This window comes from Anolis carolinensis, unplaced genomic scaffold, assembly GCF_035594765.1.
Source record: "Anolis carolinensis isolate JA03-04 unplaced genomic scaffold, rAnoCar3.1.pri scaffold_12, whole genome shotgun sequence".
NCBI classification, from domain to species: Eukaryota; Metazoa; Chordata; class Lepidosauria; order Squamata; family Dactyloidae; genus Anolis; species Anolis carolinensis.
In genome coordinates, this window is record NW_026943823.1 from 17,183,429 (window position 1) to 17,207,031 (window position 23,603).

The 23,603-nt window shown below is 38.8% G+C and overlaps 1 protein-coding gene across 5 annotated transcripts in view; it reads left to right on the forward strand.

The window, feature by feature from the left end:
- dock11 (dedicator of cytokinesis 11) overlaps positions 1 to 23,603 on the forward strand; it is a 132,599-nt gene that overhangs the window by 87,886 nt on the left and 21,110 nt on the right. For all 5 annotated transcript variants that reach the window (XM_062963910.1, XM_062963914.1, XM_062963911.1 and 2 more), the window contains 12 exons: positions 2,471 to 2,613; positions 3,900 to 4,009; positions 4,138 to 4,275; positions 7,028 to 7,210; positions 8,658 to 8,771; positions 10,474 to 10,689; positions 11,130 to 11,187; positions 13,797 to 13,903; positions 15,663 to 15,785; positions 17,732 to 17,845; positions 20,518 to 20,664; positions 23,202 to 23,412. In XM_062963910.1, the coding sequence (XP_062819980.1) occupies positions 2,471 to 2,613; positions 3,900 to 4,009; positions 4,138 to 4,275; positions 7,028 to 7,210; positions 8,658 to 8,771; positions 10,474 to 10,689; positions 11,130 to 11,187; positions 13,797 to 13,903; positions 15,663 to 15,785; positions 17,732 to 17,845; positions 20,518 to 20,664; positions 23,202 to 23,412 (1,664 nt within the window). The remainder of the gene's footprint in view (positions 1 to 2,470; positions 2,614 to 3,899; positions 4,010 to 4,137; positions 4,276 to 7,027; positions 7,211 to 8,657; positions 8,772 to 10,473; positions 10,690 to 11,129; positions 11,188 to 13,796; positions 13,904 to 15,662; positions 15,786 to 17,731; positions 17,846 to 20,517; positions 20,665 to 23,201; positions 23,413 to 23,603) is intronic.

Genomic DNA, 23,603 nt, shown 5'->3' on the forward strand with positions numbered 1-23,603 from the left:
ACACGCGTGTCAGCACTGACACGCCTAGCCGTTTTTGCTGCCACGCTGCCACATGCAGATTGATTGGATGACTAATGTCTTTTGTGGCCAAATTTGGTGTGATTTGGTCCAGTGGTCTTGTTGTTTATTCCATGGGAATTATGCACATTACATTTATATATATATATATCATTCTATTATTGTAGTATATTATTATATTATAACTCTTATATTACTATTATATTATTCATTATTCATGACTACATTGAAACTACAATAGAGAGAAATCAGCGTGGAAACTGCAAGAGGTACCATAAATTGTTGTACATGGCACTAATGGTAGTAAATAGTTTTTGATTTATTAAATACACTTATATATTACAATTATATATTTTTGTTATTTAAACTATATATATTGTGAAATTATGTGTTTTTCTCTCGAAGTGACACACTACCCAAGTCATGCTAGGTTTTTTGGTGAATTCTTTTAGGGTCCTAAAGCAAAGTATGGCCAAGCCCTCCAGGGGGCAGTGTTCTCTTTTGTCTCCATTGTGGTAATTTTCACGAGACGTCAGTTATCTCCATAGGGTTCTCTGCAATCCAGTTTGCATAGTAATATTCCAGGTGGATCGGGATGTCATCAGGCTGTAACCCATTGAATAATTCGGGGGTTTCCATATATAGTATGGAGCTGGACGGTCCATTGGTTGGGCATAATAAAAAAAACAGCCTTGTCTCCTTCTAAATGCCATTGATATTGGGAATTACTGCACCCATTCTCTGGGGCAATAAACTTTTGGAAATAAATGTCAATCATAACCTTATTGAAAAGGAAAAAATGATGTCACATCCGTTTGGCAAATGTGAAACCCTGTGAACATGTGGAGACCACCTTTTGAAAATCACTAGTCATGAAAAGCATGACCTTTTTAGAAGTCAACTCTTTGAACAAGTGTAATGGCACACAGGTAACTCAGCTGTTAAACTGAAGAACCATGTCTTTGAACTGCGAAGGACAAAGACATGCCATATGTATTTATTATTTATTTACAGTATTTATATTCCGCCATTCTCACCCCGAAGGGGACTCAGGGCGGATCACATTGTATACATATAAAGCAAACATTCAATGCCATACACATAGAACAGGACAGAGACAGACGCAGAGGCAATTTGGTTTGCGGAGGATGGTTGTTTCTTTGAAATTGAAGTTGCAGTTGTAATTGTAATTGCAGTTGTAGTTGCCCAAAAACATATCTATCTATTTATTTATTTAATACATTTATATCCCGCCCTTCTCACCCCGAAGGGGACTCAGAGCGGCTTACAAATTAAATTTACATACAATATTATATTATTAGCATAGCACAATACTGGCATTAAATTACTATATTGTACTGTATCTATATATTGTAATATTATTAATAATATTACATGTAATATATAGTATATAATTAATATTATTATATTGTATTATTAGTATTATATTGTATTACAAAATAATATTATGAATATTATATGCATATACAATATATTATAATATTATATCTTATTGTAAATTATATTGTATATATGTATATATGCATGTAGGAGCCCCGATGGCTCAGTGTGTTAAAGCACTGAGCTGCTGAACTTACAGACAGAAAGGTCCCAGGTTCAAATCCTGGGAGCAGAGTGAGCGCCCACTGTTAGCTCCAGCTTCTGCCAACCTAGCAGTTCGAAAACATGCCAATGTGAGTAGATCAATAGGTACGGCTCCAGCGGGAAGGTAAGGGCGCTCCATGCAGTCATGCCGGCCACATAACCTTGGAGGTGTCTATGGACAACGCCGGCTCTTCGGCTTAGAAATGGAGATGAGCACCAACCCCCAGAGTCAGACACGACTGGAATTAACGTCAGGGGAAAACGTTTACCTTATATATGCATATATACATATACACATATATACATATACACTCCCTTAAAACCTTCTAGTTTAAAATATCCACTCAGAGATTAAAAAAAAGTCTTCTTTGAAAAATAACGTATCTTTTTTACTCATAAACATCTTGTATTAATTCACCATACATGCACATTTCTTATTAATTCACCATACAGGCACATTTCTTGTTAAGTACACAGGGTATCATTCTTAATCAATAGTCTTTAAGTATAGTTGTACTCACTGAAGTCCATAAGCATATTTCTCGACTGAAGTCCTAACAGCAACATGCATCCACCTCCACCGAAGTGTAAAGCAAACTCTGAATGCAAAATGGAGTCTTGAGTCTGAACATGCTGAGTACAATCACATATCTATAACTCTTCCCACACCAAAGAGGTACAGTCAAACTGGCAAATGAACATACACATAGAATACAGGTTAGCGTGTATATATATATATATATATGTATGTATATATACACACACACACACACACACACACACACACAAATAGTGAGATGCTTGGGAGGTTGATATTTCCAACAATTGAACCCTATGTCTTTTCCAGGGTCCATGATGCTTGGCTGTCCAAGCTCACGGCCATTGACCGGAAATCCCAGACAATGCCAGCCCTTCGGAGCAGGCCAGGAGCCATCCAAACTCGGCTCCAGCATCTCGGCAGCCTTGACAGCTCATTCACGCTGAATCACAGTATGTTGCAAATATCTATTTATCTATATCTATACCTGTATATAATAACAGTCAAAGTTTGTGGGTATCTGAGTATGTTTGTGGGCAATTTCCAATACGCCTCCCACTTCCAGAGAATACGGTGACTCCCGGCAACCTTGGATTTGGGAGTTATAGTTCACCCACTTCCAGAGAGCTTTGTACTGTATATATTCGAGTAAAAGCCTAGTTTTTCAGCCCTTTTTTTAAGACTGAAAAAGCCCCCCTCGGCTTATACTCGGGTGAGGGTCCTGGTTGGCTCATATTTGGGTCCTCTTATACTCGAGAATATATGGTACATTTATTATTTTTCTCTATTATTATTGGTATTATTACATTTATTATTTTTCTCTATTATTGTTGCTACTATTACATTTATTTTACTCTATTATTATTAATAATAATAATAATAATAATAATAATACATTTATTATTTCACTCTGATCCTATTATTATATTTATTATTTTACTCTATTATTGTTGCTATTATTATATTTATTTTACTTTATTATTATGAATCATACATTTATTATTTTGCTCTGATCTTATTATTATATTTATTATTTTACTCTATTTATTACTACATGTATTATTTTCCTGTATTTATTATTATTATTATTATTACATGCATTATTTTACTCTATTATTATTAAAATAAATACATAATTATTATTAAAATAAAATACATAAGCACATTGACATTGAAGAAGATGAGAATAATAATTTGATCAGAGTTGGACAGTCTTATCTTAAATTTGAGCTTGATGTAAATATTCAAAAACATTTGAACCTACTGATGCCTCAATTAATGTAATTTTATTGGTATCTATTTTTATTTCTGAAATTTACCACCCTCAGCTTATACTGGAGTCAATGTTTTCCCAGTTTTTTTGTGGTAAAATTAGGTGCCTCGGTTTATATTCGGGTCGGCTTATACTCGAGTATATACGGTAATTCCCACCAATGATGGATTTGGACCAAACTTGACTCACAGAACCCCCATGACCAAGAGAAAATACTGGAAGGGTTTGGGTTTAGGGGCGGGGTGGACTGACCCAGGATGATGGGAGTTGTAGGCAGCTACAAAAAATGAAGTTTCTCAAGTATAACAACTACTTTCGAAGTAAGTACTGCACAATTAAAGAGGAAATAACACTTTCAAACCAGGAGCAGAACATTTTTCAAATTTTGTTACATAGTGTTTTGCCCTTTATTCAAATCCCCTCTAATTACAAGTCATCCCTTTTTGCACGGCTCCTTCCTCCCAGGTTCCTCTGAAGCCGACATCTTGCACCAGGCTTTGCTGGAGGGCAACACGGCCACCGAAGTTACTCTCACCATCTTGGACACCATTTCCTTCTTCACCCAGTGCTTCAAGGTGAGCATTTCCAAAGGCCTCTTCTGCAAACTGGTCCCAGTTTTTGGTGCTCCGTGTCCAAGACGTCGTATTGGTGCTCTTCTAACCTTATTTCTTGGGGAAAGTCAACCATTTCTCTCCTTCTGCAGAACCAGCTCTTGAACAACGACGGACACAACCCGTTGATGAAGAAGGTGTTCGATATCCACCTCGCCTTTCTCCGAAATGGTCAATCGGAGGCCGCCCTGAAGCACGTCTTTGCTTCACTCCGGTCCTTTATAAACAAGGTAAGCAAATAATAATAATAATAATAATAATAATAATAATAATAAAAGACCAGTTATTGATTGACAAAATGATTCTGGAGAATTGTAAGAGCCAAAAAGCTAATCTTCACATGACATGGATTGACTACAAAAAGGCTGACTCACTCCCACACAGCTGGATCATCAAGTGCCTGGACGCCATCGGGATTTGTAAAAACGTTGGCACCTTTATTGAAAGCATGATGGAGCACTGGAAAACTGAACTGTTTGTTGGAAATGAAAGCTATGGACTTGTCAACATTAGAAGAGGAATTTTCCAGGGAGACTCATTGTCCCCTCTGCTTTTCATTATTGCCATGATCCCTCTGTCAACAATCTTACAAAAAACAAATCTCGGCTATCAAACATCTAAGAATTCTCACAAAATTTCACATCTGATGTACATGGATGACCTGAAGCTATATGGGAAAACGGAAACTGAAATCCAGTCTCTGACTAACACTGTCCGAATTTTTAGCACTGATATCAGCATGGAGTTTGGTTTGGACAAATGTTAACAGTGGCATTGAAGAAGGGAAAAATCATTGAAAGTGAGGGCATACATATGCCCAATGGCCAAACAATAAAGTGTCACCAGCCAGAGGCCTATAAATATCTGGGCATACTACAGCTGGACAACATCAAGCATGAACATGTGAAGACTGTGGTCAACAAAGAATACACACAAAGGGTCAGAAAAATTCTCAAAAGCAAGCTCAATGGAGGCAACACCATCAAGGCTATAAACACCTGGGCCATACCCGTCATAAGATATACTGCTGGCATCATAAACTGGACACAGATGGAACTGGACAATTTGGACAGAAAAACAAGAAAACTCATGATCAATGTGTCGTCGAAGGCTTTCATGGCCAGGATCACAGGGTTGTTGTATGTCTTTCGGGCTGTGTGGCCATGTTCCAGAAGCATTCTCTCCTGACGTTTCGCCCACATCTATGGCAGGCACAACCTCTGAGGATGCCTGCCATAGATGTGGGCGAAACGTCAGGAGAGAATGCTTCTGGAACATGGCCACACAGCCCGAAAGACATACAACAACCCCGAAACTCATGATCATTCATCATTCACTGCACCCTCGCACCCAGCTATATTTCTGCACCCAGCTATATCTGCCTAGAAGATCAGGTGGCAGAGGACTCTTACAAGTAAAACAAGCAGTCAAAGAAGAAGAACATGCCCTGGCAGAATACGTAAAGCAAAAATCAGAAACTCCTCAAAACACAGCGGACAAAGAATCAGTACAAGAAAACCGCACTACAAACTAGAGCTGACAGCTGGCACAACAAAACATTGCATGGAAAGTTCCTTGACAAAATTGAAGGAAAAGCTGACAAGGAGAAGACCTGGCTATGGTTCACGAATGGGACCCTGAAGAAGGAGACAGAAGGCCTGATCTTTGCAGCCCAGGAGCAAGCCATCAGAACAAATGCAGTTAAGGCCAAGATCGAAAAATCAGCTGATGACCCAAAATGCAGACTGTGCAAGGAAACCGACGAAACCATGGATCATATCCTTAGCTGCTGTAAGAAAATCGCACAGACAGACTACAAACAGAGGCACAACCATGTGGCCCAAATGATCCATTGGAACTTATGCTTCAAGTACCACCTCCCAGCAGCAAAGAACTGGTGGGATCACAAACCTGCAAAAGTATTGGAAAATGAACATGCAAAGATACTGTGGGACTTCCGAATCCAGACTGACAAAGTTCTGGAACACAGCACACCAGACATCACAGTTGTGGAAAACAAAAAGGTTTGGATCATTGATGTTGCCATCCCAGGTGACAGTCACATTGACGAAAAACAACAGGAAAAACTCAACCGCTATCAGGACCTCAAGAGTGAACTTCAAAGACTCTGGCAGAAACCAGTGCAGGTGGTCCCGGTGGTGATGGGCACATTGGGTGCCGTGCCAAAAGATCTCAGCTGGCATTTGGAAACAATAGACATTGACAAAATTACCATCTGCCAACTGCAAAAGGCCACCCTACTGGGATCTGCATGCATCATCCGAAAATACATCACACAGTCCTAGACACTTGGGAAGTGTTCGACTTGTGATTTTGTGATACGAAATCCAGCATATCTATTTTATTAGCTGTGTCATAAAATATAATAATAATAATAATAATAATAATAATAATAATAACAATAATAATGTGATAATAAAAATTGCTTTGCTGCAGTCTTTCATCAACAAGTTGCCAGACAATCAGTATTTACTTACTTACTTAGGCGATCCCTCGTAGTTTGCGGATGATGGTCTTCCAGTTGTGGGGTCCAGAAACATTATCTCCTGATGTTTCTCCCACATCTATGGCAGGCATCCTCAGAGGTTGTGAGATATGTTGGAAACTAGGCAAGTGAGGTTTATATATCTGTGGAATAATGTCCATGGTGGGAGAAAGAACTCTTGTCTGTTTGAGGCAAGTGTGAATGTTGCCATTGGCCGCCTTGATTAGCATTGAATGGCCTTGCAGCTTCAAAGCAATAAATAAAGAACAACACTCAGCAAACAGGGGAATTCCTCCCAACAAAGGAGGAAGCAGTGAGGCTTTGAAGCTGCAAGGCTATTCAATACTAATCAAGGTGGCCAATTGCAACAATCCCACTTACCTGAAACAGACAAGAGTTCTTTCTCCCACCCTGGAGATTAGGGTTGCACATTATGGCCATGTCGTGTTAACCCCCACCTTCCCACTTGTGCCCAGTTCCCGTCGGCGTTCTTCAAGGGCCGGGTCAGCCTATGCGCCGCCTTCTGCTACGAGGTGCTCAAGTGTTGCAGCTCCAAGCTCAGCTCCACGCGGAACGAGGCCTCCGCCCTCCTCTACCTCCTCATGCGCAACAACTTTGAATTCACCAAGCGGAAGACCTTCCTGCGGACCCACCTCCAGGTGAGGAAGAGGCGACACGGGTGGGCCAGGTTCAGGGCTTGCAAGATCAAGGCCACCAATGGACCTGAGGGAACAGGCCAACATTCCGTGCAGACAGCTCAGCTCCTTGCAGATTGGCCCCTATTGACTTGAATGCCATGCGCCACCAAATCTAATGTGCACCTCCATTTTCAAAACCCTGAAACCAAAAAAATGTATTTGCTGCAGAATATAATGTGCAGCGGCATAAAGTGCACTTTTGGCAATTTGGAGAAGGGCCACTGTAATGAAGTATGAATTTTGGTTTACAGTTGTTATGTTTAATTATAGGTATATGTTTCGAATGGGTAAGTATTAGAGTTATCAGTGCGTGGAGGATGGTAGCCAACTCAGCATTTTGAGGCAGGTTGCCATAGAAACGTAGGTGGACCCAACTGCCATTTAGCAGAAGAGAGAGCAGAGTTTGAAAAGAAACTCAGTCTGTGATCAGGGGAATCACAGGGAAGTTCAAATCTCAGTCTGTGATCTGAGAGTCACAGGGAAGAGACTGGTTTCAGGTTAGGGAAACCAGGGTAGCTCAGATCTCTGGTAGTGCCAGTTTAGGCAAGCCAAGTGACTTACTTGGGTTTATTGGTAGAGTCTGAGTGGTAAGGGGAATCAATCCCAGTTAGATTCAAAGTGATCAGTTGATAGCATCGGTTGTAAGAGAAGAAAAAGGTTTAAACTGCTCAAGGGAAGAAGAAATTCCTTTGAGAGAGAATTCATCATATGTTATTATTGTAACTGTTGAAGAAAGTGTACCTCTAAGTGAGAAGCAACATTGAAACCACTACGCTCTGTACCTGAATAAACTTGTTATTGTTCTTCTAACATCCAAGCCTCTGCTACATATATTCTAAGCCAAGTTATGCTACCCTTTAAAGAAAAGTAAATGTCTCCCTGCGTCTTTGGTGGTTGCATCGCCTCAAATTGGTGGCAGTCATTACAAATTGGTGGCAGTCATGACAAATTGGTGGCAGAGGTGGGATTCGTGAAATATCACTAATTCGGTGCCTAAGATCACTTAAAAAGAAAAATTGAGAGGTAAAGTTAGTGAAAAATGGCCACCAAAAGACAGAAAAAAATAACAGAGGAGATAGGAGTGTATCAGGGAGAAGAAATCTCAGATTCACAGCAGGCAAACCTATCAGAAACGACTCTTAAATATCAACTGAAACTGAAGAGACTAGAAATGGAGGAGAGAGAAAGAGAAAGACAGACAGAGTCGTGACAGCCACCAAAATGGTCAAAGCTCTGGAAACTATGAAGAGCCACTTAGTTTGTTCTGTAGGTTTAGCTTGGAGAAGAGACAATTAAGTGGGGCTCAGAGAGCATTCCTTGGGTTTCCAAACACTCAGGAACACAAGACAGAACTCGCAGCTCAGAAACAACAAAAAATTAATCCCCAAACTATCAATTTCTCGCATAGATCATAATTGCCGTGAGCCAACTGATCGCCGACGTTGCCCTTAGTGGCGGTTCAAGGTTCCAGGAGTCGCTGTCCATCATCAATAACTTTGCTAACAGCGACCGGCCGGTGAAGGTAGGTTTGGATGCTGTCTCTTCAGCTCACTTCTGCTTGGGAAAAGCCCTTCAGTCATGGATTGGGGCCGAAACCGGGGACTGAATAATTAAGCTGAAAACTCAATAGCTTTAGGAGAGTTTTTGTATGAACGGCATGAATTCTACAATGGGAATTGATTGCTATTTGAACGTCTGTGAATCTTAAGCTATACCATTTCATGAAGTGCTTAGAAATCTCTGCCGTAGAGTCTAATGCTGCAATTAAGAGAAGGAGACTATAGAATTCTTCACTGGATTCTGGAGTCATGTTGAAATAATTAGAGTTGTCTGCCAAAAAGTGTTGTGACTCAGCCTTTGCCTTTGTGTGACTCTGATGAGGATTCTGGGATGCAAGTACATAAGGATGGGATTCAGATTCAGGATGAGTTTCAAGATTACTCTGATGGGAATTCCTATGGGATTCAGGTGCAGAGTGTTCCTGCTGTGAGAGATGAAGAGCAGGGAGTTTTTCCCATGGGAAGAAATGAGGTTGTTTCTGATGATGGTTTTCAGGTGCAAGAAGCAGAAGGGGAGAGTAGCTCCGATAACACTAACGAGCTCAGTGGCCTTGACGGCCTGAAGCCCCGTTGCTCTCTCGGGCTGGGAATGCCACAGCAAATCCTTAGATTAGCTGGGAAACGGGAGGCCACTGAAGGGAAAAGAAATGCATTTTTGGGTTGCTTTTAAAAACAGTGCATTGAGAGGCAAATCTCTGTCAAAGCAAATCCTTGCTTCATAGAGTGGATGGTCTATGTCTTCATGCTACTTCTGCTTTGGAAATTCTCCTGTTCGTGAATCCTTGTAACCTGTGGACTATTGTATCTTTGGGAATGGACTATTGCTTCTTGTCTAAGGATTATTGGATTTATTGACTATTTTTGCAACTACTTTTGGAACTATATTTCTGCCTGCTTTGATCTATATATATAAAAGAGTGATGGCATCAGGGCAGCAGACAAAACAACAAAACTAAATGCCCCCCAACCTCGAAATTTGACAACACAGCCCATCATTCACGGCTCTAGGTTGATACAAGAAAAGAAAAGAAAAATAAAGTCCTAATTACAGGGAGAGGAATAATTGTTTTTATCCAATTGCTGCCAGTTTGAAGGCTACGCTCCACCCACTTGGTCTCCTAACAACCTACTCAGCCCAGGGGACAGGCACAGTTAGGCTTCACTTAGGCCTCTTCCACAGATTATCAGATTTTAACTGGATTATATGGCAGTGTAGACTCAAGGCCCTTCCACATCTATATAACCCATTTAGAATCTTATATTATCTCCTTTGAACTGGATTATCTTGACTCCACACTGCCATATAATCCACTTCAGTGTGCATACTAAATATAAAGACAACCATACAACAGACATTCAATACCACCACTACCGCAACAATTTCTCACCAACACCACCAGACAATGCCACAGCAACGCGTGGCCGGGCACAGCTAGTACTATATATATTCTGCTTTTGCTCAATAAAATTACAAAATACTATCTACTGTGTTTGGCCTGGTGTCTACAGCAAGGTGAACCATTCTTAACTAGGAGTCGTTTGTAAGTTGGATGTTTGTAAATTGGGGACCGCCTGTACCCTGCTCTGCAAGTGGCCCTGCTCTGCAAGTGAAGACCTTGGGAGCCTTGTCCCTCACACCCCGCTTTGTGTCCCCACCCGTGGCAGGCGACTGCATTTCCTTCAGAGGTCAAAGACCTGACCAAGAAGATCCGGACGGTGCTGATGGCCACGGCGCAGATGAAGGAGCACGAGAGGGACCCCGAAATGTTGGTGGACCTCCAGTACAGCTTGGCCAAGTCCTACGCCAGCACCCCGGAGCTGAGGAAGACCTGGCTGGACAGCATGGCCAAGATCCACGTCAAGAACGGAGACTTCTCCGAGGTGAGGCCAGAGGGTAGAAAAAGGGCTCCAGGGGAAAAGGTGCCCATTGAACCTCCCTTATTCAAAATTGCTAGGAGCCTCCGGTGGCCTAGGGGATAAAAGCCTCATGACTTGAAGGTTGGGTTGCTGACCTGAAGGCTGCCAGGTTCGAATCCCACCCGGGGAGAGCGTGGATGAGCTCCCTCTATCAGCTCCAGCTCCATGCAGGGACATGAGAGAAGCCTCCCACAAGGATGGTCAAACATCAAAACATCCGGGCATTGTTCCCTAGGCAATGTCCTTGCAGACGGCCAATTCTCTCACTCCAGAAGCAACTCCGGTTGCTCCTGACACACACAAAAAAATCAAAATTGCTCAGGAATGAAAGCATTCCATATTTTGGAACACCTGCATCTGCAGCATGAGATACAGTATCTGTCTGTTTGCTTTGTTTTTTTTAGGCAGCCATGTGCTACGTTCATGTCGCTGCACTTGTGGCTGAGTTCCTTCATAGAAAAAGTAAGTAATAGGCCGGGCTGTGGCGCAGGCTGGTGAGCAGCTAGCTGCTAGCTGCAACAAATCACTCTGACCAACAGGTCATGAGTTCGAGGCCAGCTCAGAGCCTGTGTTTGTCTTTGTCTCTGTTCTATGTCAAGGCATTGAATGTTTGCCTTATATGTGTAATGTGATCCGCCCTGAGTCCCCTTCGGGGTGAGAAGGGCGGAATATAAATACTGTAAATAAATAAATAAACAAATTCATAGAAAAAGTAAGTTGTGTTTATGGGAGAACTCCAGAACTTGATACCTGTGGGTCTAAAGCAGGGGTCCCCAAACTTTTTAGACTGGGGACCAGTTCACAATCCCTCAGACCATTGGGGGGCCGGACTATAGTTGGCCACCAAACAATAATAATAACAATAACAATAATGAGGGTTGGAAGAGACCCCTTGAGTCATTTAGTCCAACCCCCTTCTGCCTTTGTGCACCAAAAGCACAAGCAAAGCACCCCTGACAGATGGCCTCCCAGCCTCAATGTTAATAATAATAATAATAATAATAATAATAATAATAATAATAATAAAAATAAAAATAATAATAATAAAGAGGGTTGGAAGAGACCCCTTGGGCCATTGAGTCCAACCCCCTTCTGCCTCTGGCACAAAAAGCACAAGCAAAGCACCCCTGACAGATGGCCTCCCAGCCTCAATGTTAATAATAATAATAATAATAAAGAGGGTTGGAAGAGACCCCTTGGGCCATTTGGTCCAACCCCCTTCTGCCTTTGTGCACCAAAAGCACAAGCAAAGCACCCCTGACAGATGGCCACCCAGCCTCAATGATAATAATAATAATAATAATAATAATAATAATAATAATAATAATAATAATAAAGTGGGTTGGAAGAGACCCCTTGGGCCATTTAGTCCAACCCCCTTCTGCCTTTGTGCACCAAAAGCACAAGCAAGGCACCCCTGACAGATGGCCTCCCAGCCTCAATGTTAATAATAATAATAATAATAATAATAATAATAATAATAATAATAATAATAATAATAAAGTGGGTTGGAAGAGACCCCTTGGGCCATTTAGTCCAACCCTCTTCTGCCTTTGTGCACCAAAAGCACAAGCAAAGCACCCCTGACAGATGGCCACCCAGCCTCAATGTTAGTAATATTTAATAACAACAACAACAACACTTGGGAAGTGTTTGACTTGTGATTTTGTGATACGAAAACCAGCATATATATATCGTTTGCTGTGTCATATTATGTCTTTGTGTCAATAATAATAATAATAATAATAATAATAATAATAATAATAATAAGGGTTGGAAGAGACCCCTTGGACCATTTAGTCCAACCCCCTTCTGCCTTTGTGCCATAGGGGCCAGATAAATGGCTTCAATGGGCTGCATGTGGCCCGCGGGCCATAGTTTGGGGACCCCTGGTCTAAAGCTTTGCTTTGTGCAGACCAGTTCTCTGCTTTGTTTGCTTTGTTTGCAACGGGAGAGAAATGTACACATCTATATATACGCATCTCCTTTTTCAAGCTTGAAAAGGAGAAGTGGGTCTCCCTCCAAGGACAGTTGAGATGGTCAAGTTTGTGAAGGTTTTGGAACAAAAGGAGAAGCAAACATTGCGGTTTGTGGCTTTTCGCTGTGGTCGGTTCGAATGGAAATGTTTAGGTGCTCTGTTCCACCTTGCAAAAGCAACAGCTGAACTCTTGACTGTAGTTTGTAGCAGAATAATGAAATATATGTACCGTATATACTCAAGTATAAGCCGACCCAAATATAAGCCGAGGCACCTAATTTTACCACAAAAAAACTGACTCCAGTATAAGCTGAGGGTAGTAATTTTCAGAAATAAAAATAGATACCAATAAAATTACGTTAATTGAAGCATCAGTAGGTTAAATGTTTTTGAATATTGACATAAAGCTCAAATTTAAGATAAGACTGTCCAACTCTGATCAAATCATTATTCTCATCTTATTCAATGTAAATGTGCTTATGTATCCTTTTAATAATAATAAAGTAAAATAATACATGTAATAATAATAAAAAATAAATACAGGAAAATAATGCAAGTAATAATAAATAGAGTAAAATAATAAATGCAATAATAATAATAAGATCAGAGTGAAATAATAAATGTATTAATAATAAAAATAAAAATAGAGTAAAATAAATGTAATAGTAGCAACAATAATAGAGAAAAATAATAAATGTAATAATACCAATAATAATAGAGAAAAATAATGAATGTACCATATATTCCTGAGTATAAGCTGACCCAAATATAAGCCAACCAGGACCCTCACCCGAGTATAAGCCGAGGGGGGCTTTTGCAGTCTTAAAAAAAGGGCTGAAAAACTAGGCTTATACTCGAGTATAAGTATGTGTGTATATGTGTGTGTGTGTGTGTGTCATCTCTGAGCACATTGGTACGGAGATTTCAATGCCATAAAAAAACCCAACTTTGGCTCATCTAATGCACAATCCAAAGCTCTTTATAATGGCTTCCAATGTTTGCATTTTCCAAAACTCTGCCACCAGGACCCACTTTTGCAAATGTAACCCAGCCCTGTGATTTTCAAGCACATGCCTTTTCTCTCGTTGCACAGAATTATTTCCTTCTGGATGTTCGTCATTCAAGAAAATTACTCCCAATATTGACGAAGAGGGAGCCATGAAAGAAGACGCCGGGATGATGGATGTCCATTACAGTGAGGTAATAAAGCAGATTTTGTAAATTCTAGAAAGATAAATACAGTAGAGTCTCACTTATCCAACACTCGCTTATCCAACGTTCTGGATTATCCAATGCATTTTTGTAGTCAATGTTTTCAATACATCATGATATTTTGGTGCTAAATTCGTAAATATTTGGATCCAACTCATGATTTTAACATTTTATTTTGTATGTTGACCTTTTATGACTGTTTTTATCGATGTTGATGTTTTATTGTTGTTTTGATTTGTTTTGTTGTTTTTGATCTGATTTTATACTGTTGTGTCCGGGCATGGCCCCATGTAAGCTGCCCCAAGTCCCTTCGGGGAGATGGGGCGGGGTATAAGAATAAAGTTATTATTATTATTATTATTATTATTATTATTATTATTATTATTATTATTATTATGACACAGCAAACAAGATAGATATGCTGCATTTCATATCACAAAATCACAAGTCGAACACTTCCCAAGTGTCTAGGACTGTGTGATGTATTTTCGGATGATGCGCGTAGATCCCAGCAGGGTGGCCTTTTGCAGTTGGCAGATCGTAATTTTTTATTATTATTTATTTTATTATTATTTATTTTATTATTATTATTATTTTATTATGACACAGCAAACAAGATAGATATGCTGGATTTAGTATCACAAAATCACAAGTTGAATACTTCCCAAGTGTCTAGGACTGTGTGATGTTTTTTCGGATGATGTGCGCAGATCCCAGTAGGGTGGCCTTTTGCAGTTGGCAGATCATGATTTTGTCAATGTCTATTGTTTCCAAATGCCGGCTGAGATCTTTTGGCACGGCACCCAGTGTGCCCATCACCACCGGGACCACCTGTACTGGTTTCTGCCAGTCTTTGAAGTTCAATCTTGAGGTCCTGATAGTGGCTGAGTTTATTACAGTAGAGTCTCACTTATCCAACACTCGCTTATCCAACGTTCTGGATTATCCAACGCATTTTTGTAGTCAATGTTTTCAATACATCGTGATATTTTGATGGTAAATTCGTAAATACAGTAATTACTACATAGCATTACTTTGTATTGAACTACATTTTCTGCCAAATTTGTTGTATAACCTGATGTTTTGGTGCTTAATTTGTAAAATCATAACCTAATTTGATGTTTAATAGGCTTTTCCTTAATCCCTCCTTATTATCCAACATATTCGCTCATCCAACATTCTGCTGGCCCGTTTATGTTGGATAAATGAGACTCTACTGTATTATTATTATTAAATACAGTAATTACTACTTAGCATTACTGCGTATTGAACTACTTTTTCTGTCAAATTTGTTGTCTAACATGAAGTTTTGGTGCTTAATTTGTAAAATCATAACCTAATTTGATGTTTAATAGGCTTTTCCTTAATCCCTCCTTATTATCCAACATATTCGCTTATCCAACATTCTGCCGGCCCTTTTATGTTGGATAAGTGAGACTATACTGTAGTTGAAAACAACAGAAACGTCAATAGGTTGTCGAAGGCTTTCATGGCCAAAATCACTGGGTTGCTGTGAGTTTTCCGACCACGTTGCAGACAAAATGTCAGGAGAGAATGCTTCTGGAACATGGCCATACAGCCCAGAAAATTCACATCAACCCGACAGAAAGGTCAGTTGGATATTGTTCAAATAGAACCCAAGAGGTATGATTGGTATGGATCCAAATGGAGGAGTGGTCAGACCCAATACTCAAGTTGGTAAACATTTCTCCGCCTCTTTTTCTCCCTTCGCCCATCCTGTCTTCAGGAGGTCCTGGTGGAGCTGCTGGAACAATGCGTCGAAGGTCTGTGGAAGGCAGAGCGTTATGAAACCATCTCGGAGATCTCCAAGTTGATCATCCCCATCTATGAAAAGCGCCGCGAGTTTGAGGTACCGTCTATACTCGAAGATAAGCCGAGTTTTTCAGCCCTTATTTATGAGCTGAAAAAGTCTCCCCGGCTTATAATCCGGTCAAGGTCAAGGCCGGCCATATGTGATCTATTTCTTTCTTCTCCTCCCTTATCAGTGTGTTTACTTTTGCAAAGCCTCCCTTGCTCTTAATCAAGGGAATGTTTTGAAAAGAGAAAGACACCCTTGCAAGTCAGGAAGAAGAAAAATACATATTCATTAATCTTATGAAAGCATTTTCCCCTGAAATATTTGTTAAACTCTCTTACAGATATATAGGCATTAACCCCTTGCAAACTTTTGCCATCTCTATGTACATTTATATGTGTATCTATCTATATGCATTATTTTTATTTATGAATTTCCCCTCATATGTTTGCAGGTCTTTGCAAATCCTTTATACATATAGATCAATGTGCCTGTATATCTGTAGCCATATATATACATTAATTTTATATATGAATTTACCCTCATATGTTTGCAGGTCTTTGCAAATCCTTTATACATATAAATCCATGTACCTGTGTATCTGTTGCCATATATATACATTAATTTTATATATGAATTTCCCCTCATATGTTTGCAGGTCTTTGCAAATCCTTTATACATATAAATCCATGTACCTGTGTATCTGTAGCCATACATATACATTATTTTTATATATGAATTTCCCCTCATATGTTTGCAGGTCTTTGCAAATCCTTTATACATATAGATCCATGTACCTGTGTATCTGTAGCCATACATATACATTATTTTTATATATGAATTTGCCCTCATATGTTTGCAGGTCTTTGCAAATCCTCTATACATATAGATCCATGTACCTGTGTATCTGTAGCCATACATATACATTATTTTTATATATGAATTTCCCCTCATATGTTTGCAGGTCTTTGCAAATCCTCTATACATATAGATCCATGTACCTGTGTATCTGTAGCCATACATATACATTATTTTTATATATGAATTTCCCCTCATATGTTTGCAAGTCTCTGCAAATATCTATATAAAGAGAGATGTCTGGATAGATATAAATATATTCCTACCTACCTATATATAGGGCTTGGAAATATTACAGGGGGAAATGAACACACAAATATATATAGACATGTCTAGATAGATATGAATATATATATATATATATATATACACACACACACACACACACATACACACACACACACACACACACACACACACACACACACAGTAGAGTCTCACTTATCCAAGCTAAACGGGCCAGCAGAAGCTTGGATAAGCGAATATCTTGGATAATAAGGAGAGATTAAGGAAAAGCCTATTAAACATCAAATTAGGTTATGTTTTTACAAATTAAGCACCAAAACGTCATGTTATACAACAAATTTGACAGAAAAAGCAGTTCAATACACAGTAATGTATGTTGTAATTACTGTATTTACGGATTTAGCACCAAAATATCACGATATATTGAAAACATTGACTACAAAAATGGCTTGGATAAACCAGAGGCTTGGATAAGCGAGGCTTGGATAAGTGAAACTCTACTGTAATAGAGTAAAATAATACATGTAATAATAATACTAATAAATAGAGTAAAATAATACAAGTAATAATAAATAGAGTAAAATAATACATGTAATAATAATAATAAGTTCAGAGTGAAATAATAAATGTAATAATAATAATAATAAAAATAGAGTAAAATAAATGTAATAGTAGCAACAATAATAGAGAAAAATAATAAATGTAATAATACCAATAATAATAGAGAAAAATAATAAATGTACCATATATTCTTGAGTATAAGCTAACCCAAATATAAGCCAACCAGGACCCTCACCTGAGTATAAGCCGAGGGGGGCTTTTTCAGTCTTAAAAAAAGGACTGAAAAATTAGGCTTATACTCGAGTATATACAGTATTTGCCTTACTTCTTTCCAGAAACTGACCCAAGTTTACCGGACGCTCCACGGCGCCTACACCAAAGTCCTGGAAGTGATGCAGACCAAGAAGAGGCTGCTGGGAACGTATTTCCGAGTGGCTTTTTACGGACAGGTCAGTACATGAGAGTATGGTTTGAGTGCTGGGGATCTGGGTTCAAATTCCTGGTCATCTATGGAAATCTATTGGGTGACTTTGGGCAAACCAAATAACCACTGAAGAAGGCAATGGACAACCTCTGCTCAACAAATCAGCCCAAGAAAACCCCTTAATTCAGTCAATAAAAGAAATAGACACATAGGGAAAGCTGTCTCTAAGTCAGAATTGAAGGCACAACAACAGCAGAATTTATTACTGTATATACTCGAGTATAAGCCTAGTTTTTTAGTCCTTTTTTAAGTCTGAAAAAAAACCTCCTCGGCTTGTACTTGGGTGAGGGTCCTGGTTGGCTTATATTTGGGTCAGCTTATACTTGAGAATATATGCTACATTTATTATTTTTCTCTGTTATTATTGGTATTATTACATTTATAATTTTTCTCTATTATTGTTGCTACTATTACATTTATTTCACTCTATTTTTATTATTATTAATACATTTATTATTTCACTCTGATCTTATTATTATTGCATTTATTATTTTACTCTATTTATTATTACAGGTATTATTTTTCTGTATTTATTATTATTATTCTTACATGTATTATTTTATACTCAACTATATATGGTATATTTGTTATTTTTCTCTATTATTATTGTTATAGTTACATTTATTATTTTACTATATTAATTACTAGCTGTGCCCGGCCACGCGTTGCTGTGGCGAAGTATAGTGATATGGGAAATAAAGTATTGAGGCATTACTTAAGTTAAGGTAAAGGGTAAAAGTTTTCCCCGGACATTAAGTCCATTATAAATGGGTTATTTAGCTGTGTGGAAGGGCCTTGAGTCTACACTGCCATATAATACAGTTAAAATCAGATAATCTGCATTTTATAGGCAGTGTGGAAGAGGCCTAAGTGAGGCCTAACTCTGCCTGTCCCCTGGGCTGAGTGGGTTGCTAGGAGACCAAGTAGGCAGAGCTTAGCCTTCTAACTGGCAGCAATTGGATAAAAACAATTATTCCTCTCCCTCTAATTAGGACTTTATTTTTCTTTTCTTTTTGTTGTATGAACGTAGAGGCATGGATGAGGGGTTGTGCTGCCAAGTTTAGTGTTTCTGGGATGTGTAGTTTTGTTGTTTTGTCCTAGGCCGAAATTTCATTACCCTTTTATATATATAGATTATTATTACATTTATTATTTTAGTCTATTATAGTTGTTACTTTTATGTTTATTTTACTCTATTTTTATTATTATTAATACATTTATTATTTTACTCTATTATTACATTTATTATTTTACTTTATTATTATTATTATTATTACATTTATTATTTCACTCTATTATTATTAAAAGGATACATCAGCACATTTACATTGAAGAAGATGAAAATAATGATTTAATTGGAGTTGAACAGTCATTTTTTATATTTTTTTGGTAGAACAATTGTCAGGAACTTTACTGACTTCAAAATAATCAAACAGAGCAATAATATTTACAATAAGTCTCTCTGATTGCTTACAGGCAAGGCAAGGCAAGGCAAGGCAAGGCAAATTTATTTAATGCTTAGACCATAGGGTTTCACATGCAAGACAAACAAACAAATACACAAAAGCCAGACCATCAAATATAATATAAAACATGCCATTAAAACCCTATATAAATCATTAAAACATTAAAATGCTGCAAATATCAATGTCAGGATATGCCCTTCAAATACTACATATTTCATGGATTAGCACCAACATAATTAAAAACAAGATAAAACCAAGTAAGTACAGCATTATTAAAACCCAAGCAGAGAACACATTGGAGATTAAAAAACACTATTACAGTAGAGTCTCACTTATCCAACATAAACGGGCCGGCAGAACGTTGGATAAGCGAATACGTTGGATAACAGGGAGAGATTAAGGAGAAGCCTATTAAACACCAAATTAGGTTATGATTTTACAAATTAAGCACCAAAACATCATGTTATACAACAAATTTGACAGAAAAAGTAGTTCAATACGCAGTAATGCTACGTAGTAACTAATGTATTTACGAATATAGCACCAAAATATCACGGTGTATTGAAAACATTGACTACAAAAATGCGTTGGATAATCCAGAATGTTGGATAAGCGAGTGTTGGATAAGTGAGACTCTACTGTAGTTAAAAGCTTACAGAGAACAGTAGTAATAAATAGTCCCTTTAAAGTGCATAGAATTGCCTCAGTGCCTTAGAAATAACAGGGCCTCTGAGAGCATCTTAAATTACAGTTTGATGTAAACATTCAAAAACATTTAAACTACTGATGCCTCAATTAATGTAATTTTTTTGGTATCTCGGCTTATATTGGAGTCAATGTTTTCCTAGTTTTTTTTTGTTGTAAAATTAGGTGCCTCGGCTTATATTCGAGTCGGCTTATACTCGAGTATATACGGTAATATAGAGATGTATTTTGAACACTGGACAAAAACTTGCAAAATATATCTTTTGCTCAGCATCCTCTTGTTCCTTATTCTTAAAACCCCAAGCAAAGCCAAGCTAAAAATAACAGCGAAATGATACTAAAACGAATCCCATATTTGTTTCCAGGATGCCGTGTTTATTAGACGACCAAGTCTGTTTGTTCCCTATTTGAAACCGAGTTCTCCTTTCAACCCGTTCTAAGCATTGCATTTATGGTTCCCCGACAGGCCTTCTTTGAAGAAGAAGACGGCAAAGAATACATCTACAAGGAGCCCAAACTCACAGGGCTCTCGGAGATCTCCTTCCGGCTCCTGAAGCTTTACGGGGAGAAATTCGGAGCCGAAAATGTCAAAATCATCCAGGATTCCAATAAGGTGACATTCAAAGCACTCGTCCCTTATTTTCAGCTTTGTTGTTTACCAATATATGAGAAACAACTCTTCACATTCCACCCCAGTAAGGAAGAAAGTGGATGAAATGGAAAAAAAATGTGTTTTTTTACCATAGATTTTCAGTGGAGGATCTAGAGATTCCTGGAGAGAAGATATTAAATGGGTTCAAGAGCTTGAAAAACTCAAGCTTGTATTAAAAATGCAAAAAGAGCAACAGTCATTGGAAAATTCGAGCATTCGCTTTCCCCATTTCTATTGCTATTAAAGCAATAATTGGGATTTCAATTCGGATAGGTTCTATATGTTTGTTTATTTTTGCCTCCCTGAAAGCCTTTTATTATTATTATTATTATTATTATTATTATTATTATTATTATTATTATTATTGATGTCGCCATCCCAGGTGACAGTCGCATTGACGAAAAACAACAGGAAAAACTCAGTCGCTATCAGGACCTCAAGATTGAACTTCAAAGACTCTGGCAGAAACCAGTGCAGGTGGTCCCAGTGGTGATCGGCACACTAGGTGCCGTGCCAAAAGATCTCAGCCGGCATTTGGAAACAATAGACATTGACAAAATCACGATCTGCCAACTGCAAAAGGCCACCCTGCTGGGATCTGCACGCATCATCCGAAAATACATCACACAGTCCTAGACACTTGGGAAGTGTTCGACTTGTGATTTTGTGATACGAAATCCAGCATATCTATCTTGCAGTTCAATCTTGAGGTCCTGATAGCGGCTGAGTTTTTCCTGTTGTTTTTTTGCCAATGCGACTGTCACCTGGGATGGCGACGTCAATGATCCAAACCTTTTTCTTCTCCACAACTGTGATGTCTGGTGTGTTGTGTTCCAGAACTTTGTCAGTCTGGATTCGGAAGTCCCACAGTATCTTTGCGTGCTCATTTTCCAATACTTTTGCAGGTTTGTGATCCCACCAGTTCTTTGCTGCTGGGAGGTGGTACTTGAGGCATAAGTTCCAATGAATCATTTGGGCCACATAGTTGTGCCTCTGTTTGTAGTCTTTCTGTGCAATTTTCTTACAGCAGCTGAGGATATGATCAATGGTTTCGTCGGTTTCCTTGCACAGTCTGCATTTTGGGTCATCAGCTGATTTTTCGATCTTGGCCTTGATTGCCTTTGTTCTGATGTCTTGCTCCTGGGCTGCAAGGATCAGGCCTTCTGTCTCCTTCTTCAGGGTCCCATTCGTGAGCCACAGCCATGTCTTCTCCTTATCAGCTTTTCCTTCAATTTTGTCAAGGAACTTTCCATGCAAGGTTTTGTTGTGCCAGTTGCCAGCTCTAGTTTGTAGTGTGGCTTTCTTGTACTGGTTTTTTGTCTGCTGTGCTTTGAGGAGTTTCTGATTTTTGACTTCAATCAAAGCAGGTTCTTCACTTTGCTTTACATATTCTGCCAGGGCATGTTCTTCTTCTTTGACTGCTTGTTTTACTTGTAAGACTATTATTATTATTATTATTATTATTATTATTATTATTATGTTCCAATCTGATCTTCCCATCTCTTGGAACGCATGCTCATACATACCTCTAGACGATACGAAAAATCCCCAGAATTTTTAGCTATATGAAGACTTCTTCTCTTTGGGTCTGCATACATTGTAGACTCAGTGCAGTTTGACACCACTTGAACTGCCATGACTCAAGGCTGTGGAGTCAAACGAGTTGTAGTCCATGACTTTGTAAAACTGCAATTCCAGGATCCCACAGCATTGATCTGTGGTGGTTCAAGTGGTGCCGAACTGCATTCATTCTCTGTGTAGATCAGGGGTCCCCAAACTTTTTAAGCCGAGGGCCAGTCTACAATCCTTCAGACTGTTGAGGGGCCGGATTATCATTAAAAAAAAAATACAAACAAATTCCGATGCACACTGCACATGTCTTATTTGTAGTGCAAAAACAACAACAACAAGAACAATGAAAGAACGATACAATATTTAAAAATAAAAACAATTTTAACCAACATACATTTATCAGGATTTCAATGGGAAGTGTGCTCCTGCTTCTGGCCAATGAGATAGTCAAGTTAATTAGAGTTGTTGTTGTTGTTGTTGTTGTTGTGTGCCTTCAAGTCATTTCAGACTTTGGGTGAGCCTAAGTCTAAAATTTATTTATTATTTATTTACTACATTTGTATCACACCCTTCTCACCCCAAAGGGGACTCAGAGTGGCTTACAAATTATATGTACATACAATATATTATATTATTAGCATAGCACAATATAAGCATTATATATTACTATATTGAACTATACTGTAATATTATTAATAATATTATATGTAATATAGAATATATAATTAATATTATCATATGGTATTATTATTAGTGTTATATTGTATTACATTATAATACTATTATCAATATATTATATTATAAAACTGAGGGCGGGGGCCAGGTAAATGACCTCGGAGGGCCACATCCGGCCCCCGGGCCTTAGTTTGGGGACCCCTGGTGTAGATGCTCCCCGTTAAAGCAGTTTCCGTTGTTGCTTCTTCCAGGTGAACCTCAAGGACCTGGACCCCAAATACGCCCACATCCAGGTGACCTACCTGAAGCCCTACTTTGATGAGAAGGAGCTCTCCGAGAGGAAGACGGCTTTTGAGAGGAACCACAACCTCAGCCGCTTCGTCTTCGAGACGCCGTACACCTTGTCCGGGAAGAAGCACGGAAACGTGGAGGAGCAATGCAAGCGGAGGACGATCCTCACCAGTGAGTCTGGTCCCTCTAAACTGCAGGCTAGAAAAAGAGGGTGGGAATTTTATTTCTTTATTTATTGTGTCAGAAGCAAATTGAGAATACAATTAGGTAAAGGTTTCCCCTGACGTTAAGTCCAGTCATGTCTGACTCTGGGGGTTGGTGCTCATCTCCATTTCTAAGCCAAAGAGCCGGCGTTGTCCATA